The following is a 27,347-nucleotide window of genomic DNA, read 5'->3' as shown; positions in this document are numbered from 1 at the left end:
CAGATTGTGAAGAGCAGTATTAAATAATAGTTGTTTTTTTTAATCTCTTATATTTGTATACATTTTGAAAGGGCTGTGAACATTTATGAGACAAAAGGGAATGCAATCTTATCTTCTCAACTATAAATAATGTTTGTTAAACCTGTGATGAATGGGCTATCAGCTGCCTTTCTATTCTTCTACTTTCTATCTTGTTTCTGAACAGCAATCTAAATCAAGAATTCTGTGATTTGGCAACTAAAAGCAGCCATTTGGCTCCTTATTCTTTTTTTTTTGGTCTGGAGCCCTGTTCGGTCACTAAATGCATTTCAGCTAAACTGCCATGGTCTCTGTTTAGACGTTTATTTCTGCAACTGAAATAAGGGTAAAGACTGATATGTCAGAGATTCTCTTTTCTCTGAGCCCTAAATCAACATGACGTGTGTGAAATCAGTGAAGAGGTACTCACAGTGTGTGACAGTGCTTGCCATTTATATATTTACTCTGTGCGATGCAAGCTCTCGCCCCCTCCTCTATCTCCCTGGCTCACGAACTGCTCCTCCTCTCTCTCTTTCTCTCTCTCACCCCCTGCAAGCTCTCCATCTCTCCCTCTCTCTCTCTCTAACTTACTCTGCTGCCAGAATCTGCTTTGCATTCCAGTCACGTCTATCGCACCTTGAATGATCCTGGAAGACAATTATTCATACTGAGACGAAACACATTCAGGCAGATAGCTCTGCATTTGAAAAAAGATAAGCCACTTCAATTATTTAAACATACTGTTCCTAAACTCACATTTACTTTGCTTATGAATTCACATTTAATGGCAACGACAACCCCCCCACCAGAGAAACATTTGCATTTCCCAGCTATTCAGGAAGATAACTATTTTGACATGTTATGTGCAAACAAGGCCAATCAGTGTTTCCACATTCTGAAGACTAGAGGGAGAGGTGATCCAGTATTTATGAGGGGATGCAGTGCGGTATAATTGAGGATAATATCACGGTGGATCTTCACGCAGTCTAATGAAGCTAACAAGGTGGGTTCTTCAACAAAAGCACCTGCCAACCCTGCCCTGTACACTGGCAGGTTCGAAAGCAGCCCCTAAGGATTTCTTTTCTCTCCTCCCAAGAGCCTTCTCAAAATTCAATAAATAACATCTGTAGGCGATGTTGGGTGCAGACCTGGGAGGAATGCGTCATAACAGAAAAGGAGGGGGATGAGAGAGAGAGGAGAAGAGAATGTGTGAGAGTAGGGGAGAAAATGTGTTTGTGTGTGTCTAAGTGTGTGTGTGTGAAAGAGAGAGAGAGCGTGAGAGAGAGTGTGAGCCAGAGTGCTGGCTGAACAAAGAAACCATGACGACTGCCAGGTTGCTATGGCGACCACTGCAAGGGGGCCAAGGGAGTATAATAGCGCATCAATCACTGTCCGAAAAAGAACTTCATTATCAGCTGAAAAATAATCCTTTAGGATCTGTTTAGTGTGTGTGATCCTCCATCCACTCACCTCAAAGCCCTGTTCTCGCGCAAACGCCGCTGCCTCCTGCAAAACAAAGCAAATATGCATTCTTAATTAATGGGGACTTAGTGTAATAATGACAGTATTTCATTTAGAGAACATTTTAAAACTCTGTGCAGACTATGTAAGTACAAGATACATTATATAACATATATACATTCATTTCTTTTTCCAGAACTAAATGAATCACAGAATGAAAGACATTCTATTACTAATATTGTTATTAGGCATTAATCATCAGAAAATCTGTTTTAAATGTGCACTCGGAATTTTTTGTTTACATGTAGCATTTTCCAATATGGAAGTCATCTTGGACATATACTGACACCAAGTGGTGTGGATGCAGGAAGATTTCAGTTACCAATCCAATGGTCAATAAATATGCTATTTACAGTCAGCCATTATTACTCCATGGGTGAATGTGTCAGGAAGGAGGATTACTAATATACTAACCCTGTCGCAATCGCAAAGGTTTTGCTTTATAAGAAATAAGGGCTCTTGGATTTAATCAAAGAGCATGTGAAAGCATAGAAATATGTACAGAAATATTTTACAATTGCATAATATAATTTAATATAATATAATATAATATCATATAATTAAAAAATATATATTTTATATAATTGTTTTTATATGAGTTCCAAAAACAACAGTGTAAATGTAAAATGTATCAAAACTAAAGTTGACTAAAAAGAGACATTAATGTTTTGACATTGAAAACATGTTAAAGCCTTAAATATCCCTATTTTATTTTTTTAATTTATATATTTGAAGTGAAATATGTAAAAATTACTTATGGTGTATGAAGCACACATGCACCTTAAGAAATATGACAATTTATATGACAATTAATCGCGAAAGCCCTAATTCATCTTCATAACCCTAAAACAGACAAATAATTGTCATAATCACAATTATTTGCTTAACAATTAATCATTAGCCAAATTAATCCTACAATATACAGTTAGTAGTATTAGGGGCTGTTTACACCAAACTTTCTCTCTGTCCGTATGTGCCATCTTTCAATTGCTTTCTATTTAAATGAGCTAGATGGAATTTTTGACCGTTGCGCCACATCTCGCTGTTCTTCCAGCGCCTTGTGCAACACCTGCATTCAGTTGTATTTGTTGCGCTCCATTTAGCTTTTTATTACTATGGCTCCATGTAAAATAAAACATCTTTTATTAGGCAACTGATCCGACAGAAGCTTTCCTCTCATGCATGAGTGCACATGATTTTAAACATGTCTTAAAAGCAATGTTACATTTAAGTATTTTTATTGAGGAAAAAATAACTGAGTACACTTAAGAGTGTATATGTTTCCTTGTCTAGTTCTATGTGGATTATGTGTAAAAAGTAATGATGCTATTAGCTAAAATAGGACACCATGTAAAATAGCGTAACATAACCTGAAACAAGCATATGGGGAGAAAGAGAGCCGATATAAGAACAAACTCATACAGACAAATAAACAGCTTTTTTATTTTTTACTGTGTTTTTCCAGATAACAAAGGGCTCCATGAGGGTTAAAAGATTCCAATTATGAGTGCTGGGTTTCACCCTTTGCTTGGCTGAATGACTCCAGGGACCAGTTGTGACAACCTCGGCCTTTACAGAGAAAAAGGGGGAGGTGGAATGAACCAGCTTTACGGATGTAAGGGGCAAAAGTCACTTGCAGTATGTCTGTCACAGGCACTGCATAATAGACCAAAGACATGTACATTAATCTATATGCCATGTGACATCACTCAAGCCCTCTGCAAACACTCAAACCTGGCATTTAGTTGTTTGTATTTGGTACCTGGCACAAGATTTCCCTTTTCAGGGTCAGAGAGCTGCAGATATACCCCTGTTTGTGTTCACAGCACGGAGGTCAACTGCTCCAAGGTTAATCATTGTGGCATAAAGTTGGGGGGAAACTCTAGTCCCCATGGAGATAACCCACCACCAGGTTTCAAGACACCAATTACAGCTCAAAGATTTGATAATGCAGCTATCCGGCAGCCAAGGTGAGCGTCTCTTTTATTAAGAGTGATTAAGCAGCATTATTTCAAGATTAGCTCCAGGAATTAGAGTTAATGCAACTCCACTGAAAAATTGTAATAGACACTCTTCACTAGCCAAGGCTGTGAAAATGCTAGACTTGAAGAAATCTACACTTTGAAAGTCACTCAATTAGCACAACAGCCTAAGCATAACCTTCATAAGCTTTATGTGTGCCTGCTGTGCCATAATCACAGGAGGAGGAAACAGGGACAAATGTGAAACAGCCGAGCTCATGATGAGATATAAAGACGTGTTTACAAGAAGATTTTTAAATGCACTTTAACACATCAAAGTTTTCAGGAAAAAATAACAATATTTATTTAAATATTTTAAAAGTTTTATTATAAAAGTTTATAATTTCTGTGCTGCTAGCACCACCAAACGGAATCCCAAAATTAATCAGATACAAAAAAAGTGGTACACAATACGGGACTTTTAATAATAAAGAAGCCCGAAATACAAATGGGACTCTTACTTTGACATGTCTGCAGTCCCAGTTGCGAGCTCAATGATGGCTGATTCGCTGAGAAAGTGAATCTGATCCAAACTACTAACCTGATCTCCTGAGTTCAAACCCTCAATTCTTTTCGGCTGATTCATGAAAAAGATCCAGTTCAAAGGAGCCATTTGTTCACTACTCTCTCACGCTGGGTTTGTTGTTGTGTATATTGCAGCGAGCACGTCAGAAACAGAACAGGTGAAAAGTGGCACGAGACACACTGTTTGGGCAAATTCTAAAAATATATTCATTATCTCACAAGATGATAACTGACGAAACCGCATATGAATGCACACAACCCGACTGTTGCCAGTGGCGACTAGATTTTAAATGACTGTCGCAATCAATTATTTTTGTTCGCATTTGCAACCATTTTAGTCACAGTCTGGAGCCCTGTGATTTCTAACGTTTTCAGAGTGGTTTTTAACATGTTGCTCTGTGGATGCTGGGATGTTCTGGGTGGTTGTCAGGGCGTTTCTATGCATTTGCTAAGATGTTCCAATTGGTTTTTAGCATGTTGCTATGTGGTTGCTATGTTTTTCCAGGGTGGCTAGCAGGATGTTGCTATGTGATTGTTAACGTGTTCAGAGTGTTTTTTAGCATATTGCTATTTGGATGTTAGGATGTTCTGGGTGGTTACCAGGGCATTGCTATGTGATTGCTAACATGCTTCGTGTGGTTTTTAGCATATTGTTATGTGTTTGATAAGTTTTTCCTGGGTGGTTACCAGGGTGCTGCTATGTGATTGCTAAGGTGTTCTGAGTGTTTTTCTGTTCCCCCATATACATTTTTTTTTATCAATTCACATAGAAAAACAAAACATATATATATATACAGAATCAACATTAACCCCCACTATTACCCTTCTCCCTCCCAATCCCTAATCCCAGCCTGGCCCAGCAACATCTCAGTGGTCGGAAATGATACACACACACGAACAAATAAAAAAATAAATAAGTAAATAAACAAATAAAAAAATTATAATAAATCACACCCCATTTCTCCATGAACAAGCTATACTTCCCCATTCTTCTAAATGATTCCTCTTCAAAGGTCGCCACCCTTCCCAACTTCAAGCACCACTCCTGAAAAGAGGACCAGCCCCTTAAAATGATCTGCCTGGTGATCATGACATTGGTTAAGGCTCAACTCTTTATGTGTCTAGTTTCAATATCGACGACTGACCCATCGCCCAAAATACAGAGTCTGAGGCAAAATGATACCTGAGTGCCCAATAACACGCACAGCAAACTTTCAAAGGATCTCAACATGCTACTCTCATATAGGTCACTGAGTGTAGTAACACCCCTCACAATCCACTCTAACCAGCAGAAAGGGGACTTATTAATATGTCATTTGGGGTTCAGCCATAAGTTCGAGGCAACATTTAGATAAATATCTGAATTAAACACACTGGACACTTTTGTCCATACTGAGTGCAAATGCGAGATAACAGAGTGTAATTTAACTTCTCCGGTTAGATTGATAGAAAGGCTTTGCAATGGCAAAATAGGGGCAATAACTTCTTGTTCAATACAAAACCAGAGAGGCGGACATCTATAGGGAGTGACTGCAGCAGGTAGTTGAGTTTTGGAATACAATTCATTTTAATAACATTAACCTTCCCAATCATCGATAAATGTAATGAAGCCCACCTGCCCACATCGGTCGAAAAACGTTTTATTAAAGGGTCAAAATTAACTCTAACTGGATCAGACAAATTTGTTGGAAATTAAAGTACCCAAATACTTAATGCCCTGTTTGGGCCACTGGAAGGCTGTCACTGGGCAGTACGCCATCAGAGCAAAGCCTCGGTTTTAGACCAATTAACTCTGTATCCTGAGAACTTAGAAAACGAATTAATAATTCTGTGGAGGCAAGGCATAGATCTAGTAGGGTCAGAAAAGATTAAAATGGAAGAACAGGGAGCCTTGCAACAGATGTCAGGGCCCCAATAAAACCCCCCCACTGAACATTGTGTCTGTCTGAGATTACATATAGAGACAGAAGCAATATAGACAGCTTAAATAGTTAGAAGAACTGTGGCGAATTCTCCAAGAAGCTTGGAACATCCTATCTGCCAACAACCAAGCAAAACTGTGTCCAGGTGTACCTAGGAGAATTAGTGCTATTTTGAAGGCAAAGGTGGTCACACCGAATATTGATTTCGTTTTTTATGTTTACTGGAATTTGTATGACATTAAGTGATAAATGAAACTAGATTGCTCTAGGTGGCTTACACACTTTTGCTTCACTATGATCAAGGACCGAGACCATAAATAAATTAAAGTCTCCTCCCAATATTACATCATGAGGGGTGCCAGCAGCTTGCAACTTCCCTTCATGATCTATAAAAAAGCCTTGATCATCAGTGTTAGGTGCGTAAATATTAGTCAAAATCATCCTTTGCCCCTGAATTTCTGCTAAAACAATAATGACACTTCCTAATTTATCTTTAATCTGTTTGCGATATTTGAATTGTAGTTACACTTACTAATCAATGGCACAACAGCGCCAACCGGCGCCCATCCCTCTAAACTCAAACAACATGTACGCCTACGAGAGCCTCCGCAACAACTTTGCCATCGGATTGCTCAAGTACAAATTTTGTGAGGCAAACTTACATAACAGAAATACTCCACAAAACAAACTCCAGCCAATAGGAGGCATAAACACAAGGAACATACAGATTCATCCACAACTGTCCCGAGGGAGTATTATTCCATAAAAAAACTCCAGCCGCTAGGCGGAACCAGCACAAAAAGAAACAAAACAGGTGCTCAGTTTCCTCGGACGGTCAAGTGTATGTTCAGAGACAAGCTCACTTGGAGGCAATGTGAGAAACACACCATGAATTCCTCAGTCCAACAATTTTATGAAAGACATCACTTGCTGTGGGGCCATGCAAATACCCTGCGGCCATCCTTAGTATCCATTCTCAATTTGGCCGGGAACATCAGTGCAAATGCGACTCTCCGTCCATGCAAACGTTTCTTGGAGTGTTATTCCACAAACTCCAGCCGCTAGGCGGAACCAACACAAAAAGGAACAAAAAGGTTCCCAGTTTCCTCAGAATGTCAAGTGTATGTTAAGTGAGTCGAGCTCACTTGGGGTCAACATGAAAATCACCAAATGGCTAACTCACCCCATTGTCTCAATGAAAGACAATGCTAGATGGGGACATGTAAATACTTTGCAGCCATCCTTAGTGTCTATTCTCAGTTTGGCCAGAAACATCAGTGTAAAAGCGATCTTCCGTTGATGTAAGAGTTTCTTGCATTCCTTGAATCGATCACATTTCACTCTTGTTGAATTTGCAAAGTCTGGGAGCAAGAAAATAAGGTGGTTCTTCCAGAAAAGCCTTCCTTTATTCCTCACCTCACGTAACACAAGATATCGGATAATCTCAGAAATTTGGCCAGAATTGATCAGGGCCTGTCTCCCTCATTGGCTCTCCGAGCTGGGAATCTGTGAGCTCGCTCACAGATTCCAGCTTATGGCTTATGTCGAGCATTCTCGGGAAGATCTTGTCTAGGAATTTCACCATATCTCGGCCTTCCTCATGCTCAGGAATTCCATCAATTCAGACATTGTTTCACTGATTACGATTCTCAAGGTCTTCCAGCTTTCCCAAATGTGTTCCAAATCTGCATTGGACGCTAGTGGATTAGCAGCTAATTCCCTCCGCGATTCTTGTAACCAACAAGAATATCGCCTCCATGGAAGTAATTGATTGACGTATTAACGCAAGATCCTCCAAGTCAGCCACAAACTTCGCCAGCATTACAGACATGCAGTTGCCATTGAATTTCTCCCGCCACACCATTCAAACTGAGTCCCTGGTCTGCGGCCCTCTCTAGGGTATCAGCTAGAGCACATAAGTGTCTTTTAATATCACCAGAGCCCGAGGATTCTGAATTCTTTGACATGTTGACTTCTTAGAACTGTTAGGTAGCAGGGTGTATCGAATCTCTCCGGTTTACAATACAAAAATAATTAAAAGCTAGCAAAGTGCGGAGTGCTCGTCATTCACATGTCCAACCCCCGCATGGCGCCACGCGAATCCGTTTTTATTTTATAAATTTTTTTAAACATATTGCTATGTGGTTGCTAGGGTATTCTGGATGGCTGTTTACTGGCCTAAGGCAAAGGAGATATGGCTTAGGTCCCTCCTTCAATGTAAATGTATGGGATTTTTTCCCATTTAATTATCCATTTGTAAGACCGATTGCATATAAAAGTAATTACACCTCACCTTAGCCAAACAGTTTGAGGTATAATTTACGACAGTAGCACAAACAGTGCAGGACGAGTTAAACTCCAAAATTTAATACTTCGGTTTAGGGGTTTGCCTTGCCTACTGACAGTTTCCAAACAAGTTTCCCAAATATTCCCACGTCTTTAATTTTTTGGACAAACAGGTAGTCCAACTCCATTGGTTAAGCTAGAGATTGATATACTGATACCTCTCAAACACATAACTATTTTTTTATGTTTTGAAAGCACCACAAAGGCAAAATGTATACACTATTTAGGAAATCAACCATACCATTACTCATTTATAGCTGTCTCAACACATTAGACTGGTACAGAATAATGTATTATAACCCGGAGGAAAAAAATAAACAAACAAAATTTAGCTTTAATCAAAGTTGGACAGTGGACGTGCTTCTTATTTGTGGTGTCCTTACAGTCTTGAGTATGTCAAAAAATAAATAAAAAATGGAGGTATAACAAAAGAGGGATGTAGAAAAATAGAGCTAGTTCTGAATTTCAATAGCTGCTTTTCCACCATCAGACAGAATGGTTCTTGTTGCAAAACCATGCTGCTTCTTGCTGATCCAGGCCAGTTGGCAAGGTTATGTTTTTTCTACTATGGTGCTTGAATGTACGTAACAAATATGTTAGTTGCTGACAGCGTGAGAGGTTAACTTTAAATTGAGTGCACTATGGAGGATGATCTCATATTCCAGTTGTTAGTACTGCCTTTTCTTCTGGTTTTTACTTTGCTAAAACACAGGAAAGACATGCCCCATGTCACAAAAAGGTTAAGCAAAGAGAAAAAGGTGAGAGGTTTACCATCATTTGCTGAGGTGTTGTGCATGCCAACGGACATGGACACACAGAAAGGTTAAAGTTCCCAGACTAGCTAAAAATAAAAATAAATATTTATTGACAAAATACTATACGAGTAATATAACTATTTTTAATTTGAGTTTTAATCAGCTAGCTAGTATAATCATCTCCCTTAAGAAAAAGGTATGGAGAAGAATAATGTATTATACTGATTAAACCATCATTATAAAATTATACATACATACATACATACATACATATATATATATATATATATATATATATATTAACCTCACCATAGACAATTTTGCCAGCTACCTAGAAACAAATGATTTCTCTTGATGATGGCAAATTGACAATCGTGAGTTGCCAGGTACTAAAGCCAATCCACCAGCACGGTTAAACAGAGTTAAGCACAGTTAGCTAACCATGCCGAGTAAGCCGTACAGAACCGTGCTCAAGTGGAAGTGCAACTGGAACATTCCTCACTGTGCTCAGAACCGTTCGGCCCAATGGTGGAAAAAAGCAGCTAATGGTTTTGTGCTTTTGGCAGCCAAAAATTGCTGCACAAAACACATTGTAGTCGACACAAACCATGCTTATCCTTGTTGCAAGTGAACACATATTTATTGTATTATGTAGTTGTAACTGGGTAAATGGAAAGGAGGCGGCGAGAACCGGCTTGACAATAAATAATCATTTAATGATTAACTTAAAACATAAAGTCTAAACACATACAGGGCAGCTACCTGTAGCTCTCTCTCTACCGAACTGTCACCCCCGGCCACATTTATCCCTCTCCTGGGCTTGATTAGCCTGATTAGGGGCCAGGCATGCATCATCACGGCCTGACCCCGCCCTCCTCCTTGCCACAGAGTCATTCATAATTTGGCCATCTGCCTAATTTGTTTAGCTTCTACCAAATGACTGATTAAATCGCACCAAAATAACGTAGTTTGACAGAGCACCTAACTTTTAACATCAACAACAAATTATTTGGGTAGCATTTTCTCCTCCCTTTTAAAAGTTGATACATTTAATTATTGTGTTACCCTAAATATGAGTGATTGTATGGTGCACCCCTATAGTGTAATTTGTTTTATTTGCATTCAAAAAATAATAAAATAATTTGCATTTAACCATTGTAGCTGCAAGTGAAAAGACCTAAAACAGTTTAACAAAATGCATACAGCCAAAGAAAGGGGCCAAGCTCTGAAATCATCATCTAGCTAAGGTCACGTCCACACTAATAAATTTTCGTTTGAAAACACATTCATTTTGCTACGCTTTGGGCTTCCGTCCAAACTGAGACTGCGTTTTTGTCCAGCGAAACCATTATGTTTATTGTATTTCAGTCATATAATCCATTCAACCCAAAAAAATCAAGAACAATCAATCGGAAGTTGTGCATGCTATCCACTTTGACAGCACTGATAAAGATACATTTGACTTTGTACAACCTTCAAAGGCGACGGGAACTTTACTAAGAATTGCTCTCTGGCGTAAGGTCAATTGCATTTCATACTGTACATGGAAATGATGCATGGCCATTCTTCTTAGGTTTCTTTCTGCATGTGGAGTGAGGAGATTTAAGCAATTTCAGTGGTTTAGTGTGGTCAAACAACTTTTGGAAAATGTTTGAAAACAGCGGTGTGGATGGAGAGCGTTTCAAAAATGAAAACTGTGTTTTTAAATTTATTCGGATTAATGTTGACGTAGTCTGAAAGATGAAATAAATGGAATCAACTTGACCACATAGTCATAATATGTTATTTTTCCCCACATTGTTTTTGCACTGGTGACAAACACTGGTGAACCAGAGTTGGACCAGACAGCAAGAAAAACAAAGGGGCAACTGTTGGTTACTGATGAGGGCAATCACAGTTTAATTTCATTACGGTGCCTCAAATGTCCCACATATGAGTCAGGACTATATGATGATGGGCTATGATTGTGCAGCGGGCAGTGCTGTGTAAGGGGGCTGGCAGATGGTTATTGATACAGTAATCTGGGCAGGAAAAGGGGAAGATTACAGGGAAGAAAGCCAGCACTGCTGAGGTGTTAAGGTACTCCCCTGAGAATGCAGCAGGACAACTGGAGCGTGACGAACAACAAACCAACTGAAAGACACAGTGAAGGACTTGAGGGGGAAGAGACGGTGAGAGAGCGACAAACAAGCCACATAAGACAGACCCTTGCAGTGGAAATTTATCTAAACCCACTAATCCTATACTTACCACCAGCAGATGCAATTACTGCTAAAGACCCGGGAGTTAGCGAAGTCTGTCCTAGACACAACTTCCATTACAGATTACATGTCGCCAAGATATAGCCACAAACAAAGCTTCAAATTACATCAGGAAATGATGGATCTGCAGCATGTTACACTGGCGTAGTGGCTAAATCACTGGGCTTGGCAGCTAAACCAAAGGACAAGTCTGAGGTTCAACCTCCTATAGGAGCAATTCATGAACTTCACAAGTTAAAGGGTTAGTTTATTCATTTTCAACTAGAGTTGTAAATTCCATTGACATGAGCAACAGTGATGCAGTGTGGGTGTGTCCAGTGACTCAACTTTATGCAGATCATCACTGAAACTACGACAACCGATACTGTGACCATTTATAATTATTCATTTTCTTCATGATTCAGATACATGCAAAAGTTGTGAAGCACGCAAATACCATTTGGGATAACAATGTACACCCACACACAATCTCAGAGAAGTCAAATAGTGCATATAGACAAACCGGACAGCTGATATTATTTGTTCATTTGTTTTTTACAGCTATAAAAACTAAATAAAAATGTGTTCACATTTACTATATTTAATCCAGTATTTTTTTTATAGCAAGAAATAAAACATGAAAAAATAAAATAAAAAAAATGATCAAAAGCCACACAACTTTAATTTTAATTCAATGGGGTCTCTAACCCAGATTCCTCCAACTGGACTATCTTTGCATTATGTGTAGTGTGACAGGAAGCCATACCAGATTAAAGGCATTTTAAAAATAGAAAATAGTTTTAACAAGTTACACTGTTTGAAGTTCCACGTGATGCCAAGCGAGGAGCAGATGTGTAAACGGCGAGAGCTGCGCACTTTGCTAATTTTTGTTTCATAAACGGTGAGGTTCTACACACCCTGCTACATATCTGTTCTTTGAAGTTAACATGACAAAAAATTAAAAATCCTCAGGCTCTGGAGATTAAAAGACACTTACGTGCTCAAGCTGAAACCTCTGACAGGCCTACAGACCAGGAACTCGGTTTGGAAGATGTGGCGGGAGAAATCCAGCGGCAACTGATGAGCATGTCTATGATGCTGACGAAAGTTGTTGCAGACTTAGAGGATCTTGCTGTAATATGGCGATTGATTATGGTGATGGAAACTAAATTCTCTGTGTTGGTTATAAGAATCGTGGAATTTGAGAGATGGATCGATAATCAGGAGTCATCGTAGAGGGAATTAGCTGCTAATCTGCAAGCGACAAAGATAGACTTGCAGGGAGTTTTGGAAAAACTGGAGGATTTGGAAAATCTTAGTTGGCAAAACAACATCCGATTTGTTGGAATTCCTGAGCATGAGGAAGGCAGAGATATGGTGAAATTCATGAATGAGCAAATTATTTACATACCCGTATCAAGAATAGTCTTTCATTGATTCAATGTGGTAAGCAATTTGATGTTTCTCATGTGGCCCCCGAGTGAGCTGTCTTGCTGTACAGTACATCCACTCGACTGTCTAAAGAAGCTGGGTGCCATTTTGTTTCTTTTTGTGTTGGTTCTGCCTAGTGGCTGGAGTATGTTTTGTGAAGTAACACTCCTTCAAGAAACTCTTGCACTGATGGAGGATCGCGTCTGAACTGATGTTTACAGCCAAATTGAGAATAGATACTAAGGATGGCCGCAAATTATTTACCCACAACAAATTATGTTTTTCATAAAATCGATGGACTGAGGAAGTCATAGTGTGTTTCTCACATTGTTCCCAAGTAGCTTGTCTCGCTGAATATACACTCAACTGTCCGATGAAACTGGGCGACTGTTTTGTTTCTTTTTGTGCTGGTTCTGCCTTGCGGCTGGAATTACACTCCTTCAGGACAGTCGTGTATGAAACTGCTCGTTCTTTGTGTTTATGCCTGCTTTTGGCTGGAGTTTGTTTTGTGGAGTATTTTTTGTAGGACAATGGGAGGATGAGGTCATCTGCTTCACTCATGAACAGCCGACTCCTTGAACATTCTTTTGACTGCCTGAGGAAACTTAATGTAATTTATTTTTATTGTGCTGGTTTCCCTAGTGGCTGGAATTTTTTTGTGGAGGAACACACCTTCGATACAATTTTGTGAATGAATCTCGGAAGTTCGGGGTCTGACTGTAGCACTAATGTTGGAATGTGGTCTTTATAATTTAATTTCTTTATTTAAAAATGTAAAATGTTAATATTATATTAACGTGAATGGGTTGGGTAAGAGCAGGGGAGTCATTACATTGATAAGTAAACATCTACAATTCAAATGTCTCAAACAGATTAAAGATAAATTAGGAAGAGTCATTATTGTTTTAGCAGAAATTCAGGACCAAAGGTTGATTTTGGATAATATTTACCCACCTAATGCTGATGATCAGGACTTTTCTATTGATCTTGAAGGGATGTTGCAAGCCACTGGCACCCCTCATGATATAATATTGGGAGGAGACTTTAATCTGTTGATGGACTCAGTCCTTGATCATAGTGAAAGAAAAGTGTGCAAGCCCCCAAGAGCAACATTGATGCTTCACAGGATGTGTAAAAATCTTGGTCTTACAGATATATGGAGACTATTAAACCCATCTGGGAGGGACTATACATTTTTTTCATCAATAAGATTTGTTCTAGAACAGATTTTTTGATTTCCCTCATTTCATTTGTTGTTGATTGCTCAATTGGAAACATCTTAATCTCAGATCACACCCTGGTGAGATTAGAGGTGTTGCCACATACAGAGAAATATAAATCATATAGTTGGCACTTTAATGTATCCCTTTTGCAAAATCCTGATTTCCAACAAATGCTAAAGGCTGAAATCAATGTCTATTTGGAGACCAACTGGTCCTCAGTATCCTCTGTAGGCATGTCTTGGGAGGCACTTAAGGTGGTTCTTAGGGGTCGGATCATACAATATGCCTCATTCATCAAAAAATACAAAGCAGAGTTGGAGTTGGAAGGGAATATTAAAAATGCAGAGGCAGAGCTGATGTGTCGAATGTCATCTGATGACCTCAGAGAATTGACCCGACTGAAATACAGATATAATGGAGTTTTGGATATTCAGGGCAAGACAGTCATAGTTTGAGTCGGGGGACAAAGCAGGGAAACAGCTGGCTAAATATATAAAGCAGAGAGAGGTTTTTCTACCATTCCCTCACTGAAATCTGCTGGTGGTGAAATATTTACCTCAGCCTTTGATATTAATAGGCTTTTAAAGATTTCTATCTTGATCTTTATAGTTCCACATCTTTGTCCAGCAATGAAGATATAAGAAACTTTGTGGAACCATTAGAACTCCCTAAACTATCGAAGGAGCAAAACAATTCTATTGATTCTGAGATAACCTTGGAGGAGGTTGATGAGGTAATAAAGACCTTGACTACTCTTATCCATATAGATCAGGTGGGGGTTTATTCGGGGCTGCAGCTCTTCTGATAACATTGCGTTTCATCAATATTATGTGGTCAGTGGTGAATGATCATGCTCCGGTTGCTGCCATCTCACTTGATGTTGAAAAGGCATTTGATTTGGTAGAATGGGATTATCTTTATAAGATGTTGGAAATATAGAGTTTGGGAAGACTTTTATTGGATGGATTAAGTTACTTTATAGACACCCGGTAACAGAGGTACAAATACATTTATTAATTTCAGATTATTTTACTCTGGACAGGGGCACCTGGCAGGGTTGCCGTCTTTCCCCATTATTGTTCTGTCTTGCCCTGGAACTATTAGCAGCCACGATAAGAAAGGAGGATAATTATACCAGGGGTGATGGTGGGAGGAATGGCATATAAGCCATTTTATTATTCATCTCCGACCCCACTAGAGCTATGCCTTGCTTCCACAGAATTATGAATTCCTTTCCTAGTTTTCATGATACAGAGTCAATTGGTCTAAATCTGAAGCTTTGGCTCTGACAGCGTACTGCCCAGTAATGTGTTTTCAGTCGGGCGCTTTCTGGTGGCCCAAACAGGGCATTCAATATTTGGGCATTTTATTCCCAGCAAATTTGTGGGATTTATATAAGAGTTCATTTTGACCCCTAAATAAAAAGTTTTTCGAGTGATGTGGGAAGGTGGGCTTCATTTTATTTATCTATGATTGTGAAGGTAAATGATATTAAATTGAATTGTATTCCAAAAACCTGCTACAGTCTGTAGATGTCCCACTCTCTTATTTCAAGCAATTTGATAGCATAGCAAAATCCTTCATTTGGAATGGTAAGTGTCCCAGATTACATTTCAATGTCATAATTCTGTCATTGTTTACTTACCCTCTTATTTTTTTTCAAACCTATATGACATTCTTTTATTACATGCAGCACAAAAGGCGATGTTAGGCTGAATGTTATGGAGCGACAGCCTTAGTCACCATTCACTTTTACTGCTTCTTTTTTTTCCCATAAAATTAAATTGAAAGGTGACTGTCAGGCCCTAACATTCTGTCCATTATCTCCTTTTTCATTCCACTAAAGAAAGTCATACAGGTCCGATTCAGCATAAGGGTGAGTAGGAATGGGTGCTTTTTCTCAAAAAAGAGAGAAATGGGGTCTTTTTCTCACTTTCTGTCATTTTTTGATTTTAATTTAACTTTCTTCTTTCTGGCAAAGTGAGTGGAGAGCTTAAGAAGTTGTCTCCTGCTCTTGATCTGCTCTCAACCTTTTCATTCAGCTTGCAAGCTGAGAAAGCTCTGTCTGAGGTTTCCGCTGGGCACTTCAAACATGTCTTTGTTAAACAATGCATGAGAAGCAATCACCAGCTGTATTGATATCATTACCAGAATCATGAGTGCTGACTGCCATCTCTCCTGGCCTATATGGAATAGGATAGGTGGAGAGAGGAGAAAAATGAAAACACCCCCCCGCCCTGGGCACATGACATCTCTCTCAATGACAGCCTTATTAGTGCAATCCGAGTACGTTCTGATCACTTTCAAAGCCTGCCATTGTCCGTGCTTCATCACAGGAATGTAAGTTAGCACGTAAACAAGGTTGTGGGATTCAGAATGTGGCTGAGGCTCTTGCATGATGAATATTGAAAATGGGTAAATATAGCAATGGTAAACGCACACATTTATAAGCAGGGCCACAGACTTTCAGACTGTTCTGCCTGACACACACACCCCGAGGAGATATGGCATGCAGCTTCAGTCAATGGTGCTATTTTGCATGTAATCATCCAAAAGGAAACACATACGCATCCATAAACATGACAACAAAACATACTAATGCAGCTAAAATTGCACATACACATTACATCATAATTAATTCCTATTCTTATATCATACCAGGTACTTAATACTTAGTCACTGAAAAGCAAAGAAACTTCCCTATCTTGAAACACTTTTGAGAAACTCAACACTTGTTTTTGGTTGTGGCATTAAAATTTAAACTAGTGATAGACCAACTCACCTGCTAATTTTATTTTTATTTTCTAAAGACACATTCCTTGTGTGAATTCCAAAATCTACTAATAGCCTTATCAACACAATATTTTATGTGAATTTTTAGTAAATACTAAGTGTTAATTTAAATTCAGCAATCTTGTGTACATTTAATTTCCATCTAGACTGGATTTGTACTGTACTGTATATATTGATATTATTTCCTCCATCAGCCAGCCTGTTGGCTAGATATTAGTATAGGCCATAAAAAAACTATGTTAAGGCAAAAAAGAAAGAAGGAAGAAAAAAAAGTAGGTTCTCTGACTATTAGATAGCCTAGTATAATCGTGCCAGTTGGAGAAAAAAAAATATGGATGACAGCTCTGAAGTCACTAATGAGAGGTACTTCACTGCAGACAATACAACTACCCCATGTATGAGATAATCAATATAATACATACACACAGACATCTGTCTCTATCTGTGTGGCAGAGATAAGTGTAAAGCCCTTCTGTTATCCAAACTGACTGATGTGTGGAGCATCACAGCAGACTGGTGTTAAACTTTCCCAAATCATCCTGGCAACAACCAGCTGACGTCCTACACTCAACCCCACAGTGACAGAAATACACTAGACTCGTGGCAGCTATTGATCGGCCCTCAACACAATACCTTCTCTTACATCCATCATCACTGTGCGTCTCTAAAGAGAGCCAGGCGCCTCTGCCGCTGTTCCTATTAAGGGCAGGGCCGGTCTGTGTTCACTCTCACCCTCAAATCAGTGTTATGGATCTCCCCATCAAGCTCTCTAGTCTGAAAATGGCCTCTGCAGCTCAATATGAGGGGTGTTCTGGGGAAAAGCCTTATGAGCTCTCCGATAATAGTTGTTAGCTGAACTTCCCTGTTGTGTCCCTCTCTGATTCCACAGTGATGCATACAAACCCACCATCATCCCTGAGATATAAAAACATACCAGGATGGACTATAAAGGTAAATCTAAAACAATGTACCAGAAATATCAAAAGATCTAAAACAAGACATTATATTTCTTTAATAATTAAAGAAAATTATTATTTTTGCATTGTGATGACTGAGCATATTTCCCCACAAATTCTATGGATGTTTCATTTGAGTTTTTATTTTAATTCACATTATTCATAAATGATTCTCATTACTGTTATATATTATATATACAGGGTTGGGAGGGTTACTTTTGAAATGTATTCCACTACAGATTACAAAATACATGCTGTAAAATGTTTTTTGTAACGTATTCTGTTAGATTACTCCAGGTCAGATACGTATTCTAAATACTTTGGATTACTTTTTGATTTTTTCACTTGTTTTGACTATAAAAACTCAGCACAGTACAGTGAGACAAAACACACATGTTAAAAATACATTCTCTGAAAAACATAAATATCTATAATATGCTTCTAAAACAAGATCGACCTAACTGATCTTGTTTTAAGGATTTGTTTTAGATTTTTTTTTTTACAGGAAAACAATACAAAAATTAGCATCAAGAATACGATTTTTGCCCTAATATCAAAGGTCTTACTAGAAAAAAATAAATTATGATCTAACGTGAATTTTCTTGATAAAAAATATGATCGGTCTGGTAACATGTGCATGTAAAATGGCTAGAAATAGCATTTTAGCTTAGTGTAAAGCTGACAATTTACACAAGGTTTATTTCTATTTCTTCTGCTCCAAACTTACTTCAAACTTACTTCTCTGTCTGCTCGTATGAATGTAACGCATCATAAGAAAGTGTTTCACCGCTGTTCAAATGCACTTTGGATCCCATTATTTATATGTATAATTGTTTTCCATCTGAAAGGACGAAATATTAAATGAAACAAATGATGATAAAATGCAAATAATCTTCTCAGTAATCAAAATACTTTTTGAATGTAACTGTATTCTAATGACCAATTATTTAAATGGAAATTGTAGTGGAATACAGTTACCTATATTTTGTATTTTAAATACGTAATCCCGTTACATTTATTCCGTTACTCTTCAACCCTGTATATGTGTATATTTATATATATATGTCAAGTTTTGAAGAAAAACTGAATGATTTAAAGTTAAATATAAAACATAATAAAATTAAAAGATTTTATATACAACATCATGTATTTATCTATTTCCAACTATTCAATGATCTATTCCAAAGTTACAGAATATAAATATGTTTTTAAAGATTTAAAAATGGAGAATGTTGAAGCTGAACTCACATGGAAAGGGGTTCCAGAGATTAGGACATATCACAGAAAAGGCACGGTCACCCTTAGATCTATAGCGACAACGAGGAACTCTTAATAAAAGTTGATCAGAAGACCTGAGCGCTCTGGTGGGGGAGTAAGGGTGTAGAAGGTCACTGATATATTAGGGCACAAGACCAGATAAGACGTAAATCAGAATTGTAAAATTGACACTGAATTTAACTGGAAGCCAGCGTAGAGATGTGATCCCTCTTCCTTGACCCTGTTAAAAGCCTAGCTGCTGCATTTTTAACTAGCTGTAGGTGGGATAACGCAGTTTGGGGCAGACAGATGTACAATGAGTTGCAATAGTCTAACCTTGATGTAATAAGTGAGTGAATCACAATTTCCAAGTACGGGAAAGAAAATGTTTTATTTTAGCAATAGATCTCAGGTGGAAAAAGCTACCCTTGATAACAGCACTGATCTGCTTATTGAAATGTAACGAGGAGTCTAAAATCACTGCAAGACTCCTCACATGATCTTTTGCATTCCATGACAGAGGACCTAACTGGGCAACCAGGCCAGGTAAGGAGGACATGAAGAACCTAAAAACATAACTTCGGTTTCGCTTTCATTTAATTGTAAGAAATTGTTTGCCAGCTAATGTTTAATATCTTGAAGCAATTCTTGTCTACACTCACTAGGTAATAAAGTTGGGAATCCTCAGCATAACAGTGATATGTTGTACTTCTGAAAAATAGAGCCCAGAGGAAGCATATACAGTGAAAATAATAAGGGTCCAAAAATTGACCCTTGAGGGATACCATACTGTAATTGAGCTAACGCAGAAGAAAAATTACCAGAATTTACAGAGAACATCCTCTCTTTTAGATAGGAGGAAAACCACTGGAGGGCCATAACCTGGATGCCAACCATACATTCTAGACATTTGAGGAGATTATTATGGTTGATAATGGCACTGAGATCTAATAAAACTAAGAGGACAGGTGAACCTGAATCCTTGGCGTGAAAAATATAATTAGTGACCTTCAACAATGCAGATTCAGTGCTGTGCAAGGTTCTGAATCCAGAATAAAATGTTAAATGTATTTAGATAGGGGTAGAGCTGCGAATAAACAACCCTCTCCAAAATCTTGGATATATAAGGCAGTTTGGAGATTGGTCTGAAATTGTTGTGTATTGCCAGATCCAAAACGTTTTATTTTTTTTATTTTTATAAAAGATGTAGAATTTCATGTTTAAAACTACTTGGAACTATTCCACTTGCTAATGAGCTGTTAATTATAGCTGTCACATTGGAGCTGATAGTCATGAAAACTACATCTGCTAACTGTACTGATGTAACCGGTTCAGGGAGCTGGACAGGGAAGGAATAAGTGGTTGATCAAATTGTGAAAGTACAATGGCACCTTTAATCTGCTCAATTTTGGAAGTTTAAAAATGTTTCACAGTTCTCTTGAGTGGCGTCCAGAAAAGCATTTTTAGTTGGGTTTAAAACAGAATAAATGGTTTTGAATACTTTTGGTCGATTTGCATTATCAGAGATTAATATAGAGAAAAACTTAGTTTTCGCTTCCTTTAAAGCTCTATGATAGATCGTTAAACACTCCTTTAAAATATCATTAGAGACCCGAAGCTTGTCTCATTTCCATTTGTGCTCAGCATTTCTGCAATCTTGCCTGAGAGTGTGAGTGCCGCCATTTAAATAAGGCTGTGAAACACACTTAACTCTCCTTGGCTTTAGCGGAGCGACATTATCAAGTGTAAAATTACAAGATATATTAAAAGCTTCAACCAATGATTCAGTGTCGAGTCCAGCTATGACATCATCTGTGAAATTCATTAGATAAAATTCTGAAAAAAGATTGGCAGTAGATGAGTGAATGAACTGGGAGTGACATAAGGGCTGAGAAAAAGTACGGAGAGGACATGTAGACGCAGACTCAAACATTATTGAATAATGGTCAGAAATGCCAATATTGAAGACCTCTCAGTTGGATACAGAAAGACCATAAGACAACACAAGCTCTAATGTATGAACCATATTGTGGGTAGGTCAAGTGACATGTTGTACAAAATGTAAAGACTCAGTGAGGGAGATACATTTATTTACCAGAGGTTTTGATGGACAGCATACATGAATATTAAAATCCCCAAGAATCAGGAGTCTATCACCATGAGACACCAGTCCAGAGAGAAAGTCCGAAAATTGTTGGATGAAGTCCTTATTAAATCTGGGAGGTCTGTACACAAGTGCACAGAAAGCTGGAACCAGGATGTCAATCTTTAATATTTGGACATCAAAACTGGAATACAGGTCAATAGGTAGTGTTCTGCATTTAAAAGAATTTCTAAAAAGAGTGGCAACGCCACCTCCTCGTCCTGAAGTCCATGAGGAATTAAAAAAAGTCACAGCCCCACTGTATTTCGATGATGGACAGGGAATCAAGCAGCCTATTTAAGACTGCACATAGCAGTCCTGGCGAAGACCATCGGTGAGTGTTAATTTCCTTTGAAGTATTCCAGTCAGACGTGAGCGTAGATTTCAAACAAACTAAAACGTCAATAGTCCATAAGATTTTAGTCCAGATCAGCAGTTACAGAAATACTCAAAAAAGCCTGTCTGGCACCAACAATTATGCCACGGTTAAAATCATTGAGATCACATTTTTTGTGATGGTTGATATGAACATTAACTGACCCATATCTGCATGATTTTATTTATTGCTCTGCTGCCACACAATTGGCTGATTAGATAATCGCACAAATAAGTAGGCGTACAGGTGTTACTAAAGGCCAGTTCACACTGCCCAAACAAACTCCAACAATCATCAACAAACATGTTTATTTGGTCAGTGTGTTCACTCTGTTGGTGTTTGTTGGGGCAGTTTGACAATGACAGTTATGCTTCTCAACATTCTAAATCCAACAGCCACCTTAAGAGTTTGTTGGAGCAGTGTGAATTGGCCTTAATAAAGTGCTCAGTGAGTGTATAGTAAAGTATATGTAAAATATATATTATGTTATCAATTATATCAAAAACTCAGGGCTGGGAAATTAATGTGTCCATTTCTGTGATTAATAGTTGAATGTTTAACACTCATTAATTACTCAGTTAATGCAGTCTGTTGTTTTGCACATCCTGAAACTTCATTACTGTTTTTCCACACTTCTTGTGGCTAAAATTGGCATATATAAATTTCCAGGAAGTACACGCTCGACTCTAGCACAGAAACATTCTAGCACAGAAACTGATTGTGTGGAGCAGTGCACACATTCATTATGCATGACTGATGCATGTCCCAGGTAGGGATGGGAGGATTGGTTCTATAGTAAAGTATCAATATTTCTTATACTGATGTAGTATCAAAAATTTTGATCCACACACACAAAAACATTGATTCTAAAAAAAAATATTATATTATTATTTGGTTACCATGAACAATATTCATAAGGTTCAAAGTGAAATAAAAAGGATTAGGCTTTATTAGCAAATAATTGTGCATGATGAAAACTATTTCTTCTTCCTCTCATCTTAATATGCATGATGAAAGATACAAGCAGACAAGCGCTTGCGCCATCACAAGGCCCGTTCAAACAAGAGAGAGCAGTGCCATGCTCCCTCTTGCATGAGTTACTGCTTATAGATAGTAGTGTAGTCTAGGGCATATGCCATCTGCCCACCTATCTTTCTTAGCATTTCGCATATGCCCACCTGAAATAAGTGATGATACGTATGGCCGCCAGAACAACAAGTTGTCTTTTGACCTGGAACTTTTTCAATTTACAAATGTGATGCTGCAGCACTGTTGAGTGAATTTTTCTCTCTTTTTTTGTAAAGTGTACAGATATTCTCTGTAAATGCCCACATAGCTGAGGGAGCGTAACTGATGGCATTGGCAAGACAGACACTCCGACTAAGCTGATCCATCAGTCAGAACGTCCATTTCAGACGTGATTGGATCGGTTGGGTCTTTCATAAATTCACAGTACCCACATCTTCAGACACTACTACACCACTGCTTCTGGAGTAAATTCATGCTAAAATAACAACATATCTAAAGGTGAAATTTCTTGTTTCTTATAATTGTGTGCAATTATGTGATGTACATATTCAATCCAAACACAAATATAATATAAAAGGTAAATCCATAGTAGTTACATGGTAGTATCTCTTACTCTCAAAGAGCAAATCACTTGTCATAACATTCTTAGCTGTCTCTCCTCACATTGATGTCATACAGGTCATTCCATGGGGGTCATGAGCAGACAGATGCCCTTAATTGAGTGCAGGGAGTGATGACGTGTAGACTAGTGTGTGCATTGCTTGTACTCCTCCGACAGCATCCAGCTCTTGAGCATTTCTTTAATTACCTCACCTTGCATCCTCCCTCTCTCTTTGTCTGTCCCTCTTTCCTTCTGCTATGAATTCAGACAGCTGCTTCTAAAATAGTAAAAAAAAAATTTTTGCTAACCATGTAAAACATCACCAACTGGTGGGGGGCTGGGGCTCAAAGCTCTGGAAATGTCAGTGTATGATTGTCAACAAGATCTTTGGAACTTGACATCCGTCTCTCAATATGTGTGTGTGTGTGTGTGTGTGTGCGTGCGCACAGCTTTCTGAATCAGCTGGGAGATGGGGGCCAATGTCAGGCATATTCCTGATTGCCTCAGGCTTCCTTCATGAACTGTCCGTCATATACATGAAATCAGCAGGGGAGGACACACACTCAAGTGCAAGAAAACATCACTACTAGTTATGCAAACACACACACATATATTCCTCCACATGCATGCACAAAGGAAGCACAGTGGTTACTGTCAATGGATGAGTATGGATGCAGAGCACCAGACAGTCATAATTAGGCCCAGAAAGAATCTACTGACTTTTTCCACATTTTCTGCACTGATTTTGGCAGAATGGATGGTAAAATGTTAAACGGAGCTGAGAGTACCGCAATCTTAAAGGGATAGTTCACCCAAATATGACAATTCTGTCGTCACAAAATTTCGTTCAGTTTCACACATAAAGCAATCAAATGGCTTCAGACTTGGAATATAGCGTTCAAGTTGAATGGGACACTTTTATGATATTTTAAAGGCACATTTAAAAAAAAAAAGTTTCTTTCTTTATTCATTATAATCACATGGAAAAGATTAACCAGCACAGCCTTTAAAATGCCTTTTTTGCATTCCACTGAAGAGAGAAAAGTCATTTGGATTTGGAATAACATGACTGTGTGCAAATGCTTACAGAACTGGGTGAACAATTCCTTTAAATAGTATCTAATTGCATGATCAAATTAGCCAAAATATTTAATTAACAAGCAAGCAAATGGTAGTGGGTGTGTAGAACATTGTGAATAATGAGCAATACAATTCTACAAAAATCTTTATGCAGAGCTTTCGGAGCACAGATTCCGTGTGAGCTATAATTTGAGAATCATTAACACACAACACATGCAGACAAGGATACTTCTAAAGTTTGTGTGTATTATGTCAGCCTTTGCTATGGTGTATGTCAAAAGCCTTCGATTTCCTTGTCTGTCTTGGTGCTCTTGAGACATGAACAACATTATTCAAGTCAGTGCTAAGCAGAAGGGCCTTTGGGTAGATCTTCACAATGAGACAACTCTTCCAAGTTCTTGTCTCTCTCCTCCCACCCTCTCTCTCATAAGCAGCCGCAGAGTGATTTCAATCATTTCGCAACCTCCCAGCAATCACGGCTTTAACTCCCCTGTTATTTAAAACAATCTGAGCACTGAGCGCGAGTTAATCACTGCTTATACAACATCAGTCAGGGTTATTCATTCTGTTCCAATTAATCATGCCATTTATCTACATTGTCTGAGCCTTCTTCCCAACAAATTCTTCTGTAATAACACAGACAATTCACATTGTTGAATTTTATCATGTATGTGGCAAATGGAGGGCAAATTGTTTGAGATTACGCGCATGTTTGCGTACGCGCCAGTGTGTGCGGCTTTTTCCGCGAGCATAAATTCAGCGCCATCTGGTTTGGTCTCTAAATGGATGGCTCTCTCACTTAATTAACTGGAGGCCAATACATTTCCTGAAATGTTTCACTTTCTCTGGTTCATGTCATGCAGGCAGGCAGGCAGGAGGGGTGCAGGGAAGGACTCAATTAGACCAATGCCGCTCCCTGGATATTACACACTTCATGTGTGCCAGTTAAGGGGGCGTGAGGCTGGTGCAGGGCCCTGGACGTCTCTCGCTGCGCCTACCCTGTCAGCACAGATAAAGGCCTGCCTGTCTGCGTTAGATCCCGCCCACACACTCGCATTCAGACAAGCTCCAGCTGCCAAAACATTTCATACCAGCCCGCAGAGAGCTAGGCATACAGAAAGACTAAAACGCATTAATACCGCCCAAAGACCGGAGCTACTAAACATATATATGATTAATTAGTCTGAGAAAAAGGCATGTCAGTTTAAAGGCATTGTTACAGTTGCTCTATTAATAGTTTGGGTGAAGGGAATCTAATGACCATTGGTGTTTAATTTCCTCACAGAAGTTAGTGTTCTTTTTGATGGGAACGTTGTGTAGGTAGTATTGTAACCCTGTTGGTGCCCAGGGCAAAACTCTGAGGGGCCAATGCACAGTTGCACCACTGTGTTTTTGTTGCATTTCAATGCAAAAAGGTATCAACCACAAAATCTTGAGTATCTCAATATCTTAACTCTGCAATATTTGCCTGATGCAAATAATACTGCTCCATTACCGGCCATGAAAAGAAGGTAGGTGGTAAACTGAATTTTATTAAAAAAAAAATGTTTGTGTACATTTTATTGGTCATGGTAGCAGTACTAAAAAAAAATTGTCAAATGCACTATAAACGGGCATATCCAGATTTGAAGATGTGTATACAAGGTTATTTTGGGGATTTTAAAGAGCAGAACAAGATTAGAGATAGACGTATCGGATTTACCGATTAATCTGTGCCGATATTTGCTTATTTTTCTCTGTGGCCAGAACTGGAGGATTCTACAGTTAGAGCGGTTTTGTTCTACAGTATAACAGCAGACTTTATATATATATATATCATTCACTGACTGACAATATTTATCCAAATTTTTATCCTTCAACGCAAATTTGGATATTTTATTAGATCAATTAATTATTCTAAAATGAAGTGAGGGCAAAAAATAAAATTGTGAAAATACTTAAATATAGAGAGTCTCTTGATAGTCGCTTGTTTATATCTGGCTTGTTCATAGTCCCACGTTATGCACCAAATCTTAATTTTTTTCTGGTTATTATTGGGATTTTGGTTGAACAATAAAGTACATCTGGTATTTTATTAATTTTGACACTTGTAGCTTTCTATGTCTTTGCCCATCACAGTAAGGAAAATGTAAGAATTAAAAAAACGATATTTTATAAATACAATTTAAAAACTATCATCTGATTAGTCCGGAACAGAGTATGACCTAAGACCACGATGAGTCAGAACCTTTCCCCAGAGTTTGTCTCAACCACTGAGGTCATAGGCTGCTTGTGGCTCAGTCTGCTGCTCTCTAAATGGTGCTACTCCCACAATGAGTGCAGTCAGCACTGGGCAAAAAAACAGGGGAAAGACACACTTGGCAGAATTTTGAACAAAAAAAGTGTTTTGTGTGATTACACAAGCTTTCTTTCAATTGGTGAGATTGCTGTGCAGTCACACTCTGAATTTTTCATTGTGCATGTCATCATACAGCATGGGTGCAAATGCCACAAAATATAAATGTGCCTCACTGTTTTAGAAATCATATTTCAAGATTTCGTATGTCAAGATATTCAGTGTATTTTTTCTACTGAAAATGTTTGGTGGCCAAAATTTTTGTGCATCCCTAGCTACCAGTACATGATGAGACAGACAGATAGGAGGGACTTCACACTTTCACTCATACTACAGTCATTGTAAGGATGCCCATATATGGCGACTCACCGTTTCGTTGCCGAAAAGGATATCCACGTAGGGCATAACCTTCATCAGGGCCTCACTGAAGAACTCGCAAATGAATGGAGCTGACAGATTCAAGCAGAAGATCTTGTTGTTTTCAGAGGCGTGTTTGGCTACCTTTAGGATCGACTCCAAAGACACAGTCAGGAAAAAACCCTGTCAGAGAAAGATATAGTGTTAGGGAGGCACCGATATGAACATTTTTGGCTGATAACGATTTTAACCGATATTTTGCCACTTTCATAAAAATGTACAAAGAGGTCCAAAAACTTTTTCACTGTTCTAACAATAAATAATTTCCATTGAACATTTCACATGACAGGCCAAACTGTCAGAAATTCAAAGTCTGCTAGTTTCAATGCATTTTGGATGGTTTCCCTCATCATGAAGG

The 27,347-nt window shown here is 38.5% G+C and overlaps 1 protein-coding gene across 2 annotated transcripts in view; it reads right to left on the bottom strand.

The window, feature by feature from the left end:
• LOC127661108 (adenosine kinase-like) overlaps positions 1–27,347 on the bottom strand; it is a 240,188-nt gene that overhangs the window by 30,060 nt on the left and 182,781 nt on the right. For both annotated transcript variants that reach the window (XM_052151681.1, XM_052151682.1), the window contains exons 7-8: positions 26,942–27,112; positions 1,489–1,524 (exon numbers count right to left, since the gene is read on the bottom strand). In XM_052151681.1, coding sequence (XP_052007641.1) covers positions 1,489–1,524; positions 26,942–27,112 — 207 coding nt within the window. The remainder of the gene's footprint in view (positions 1–1,488; positions 1,525–26,941; positions 27,113–27,347) is intronic.

This window comes from Xyrauchen texanus, chromosome 20 (assembly GCF_025860055.1).
Source record: "Xyrauchen texanus isolate HMW12.3.18 chromosome 20, RBS_HiC_50CHRs, whole genome shotgun sequence".
Classification (NCBI taxonomy): domain Eukaryota; kingdom Metazoa; phylum Chordata; class Actinopteri; order Cypriniformes; family Catostomidae; genus Xyrauchen; species Xyrauchen texanus.
Note: the sequence above shows the minus strand (reverse complement) of the source record. Positions and strands in the feature narration are given on the sequence as shown.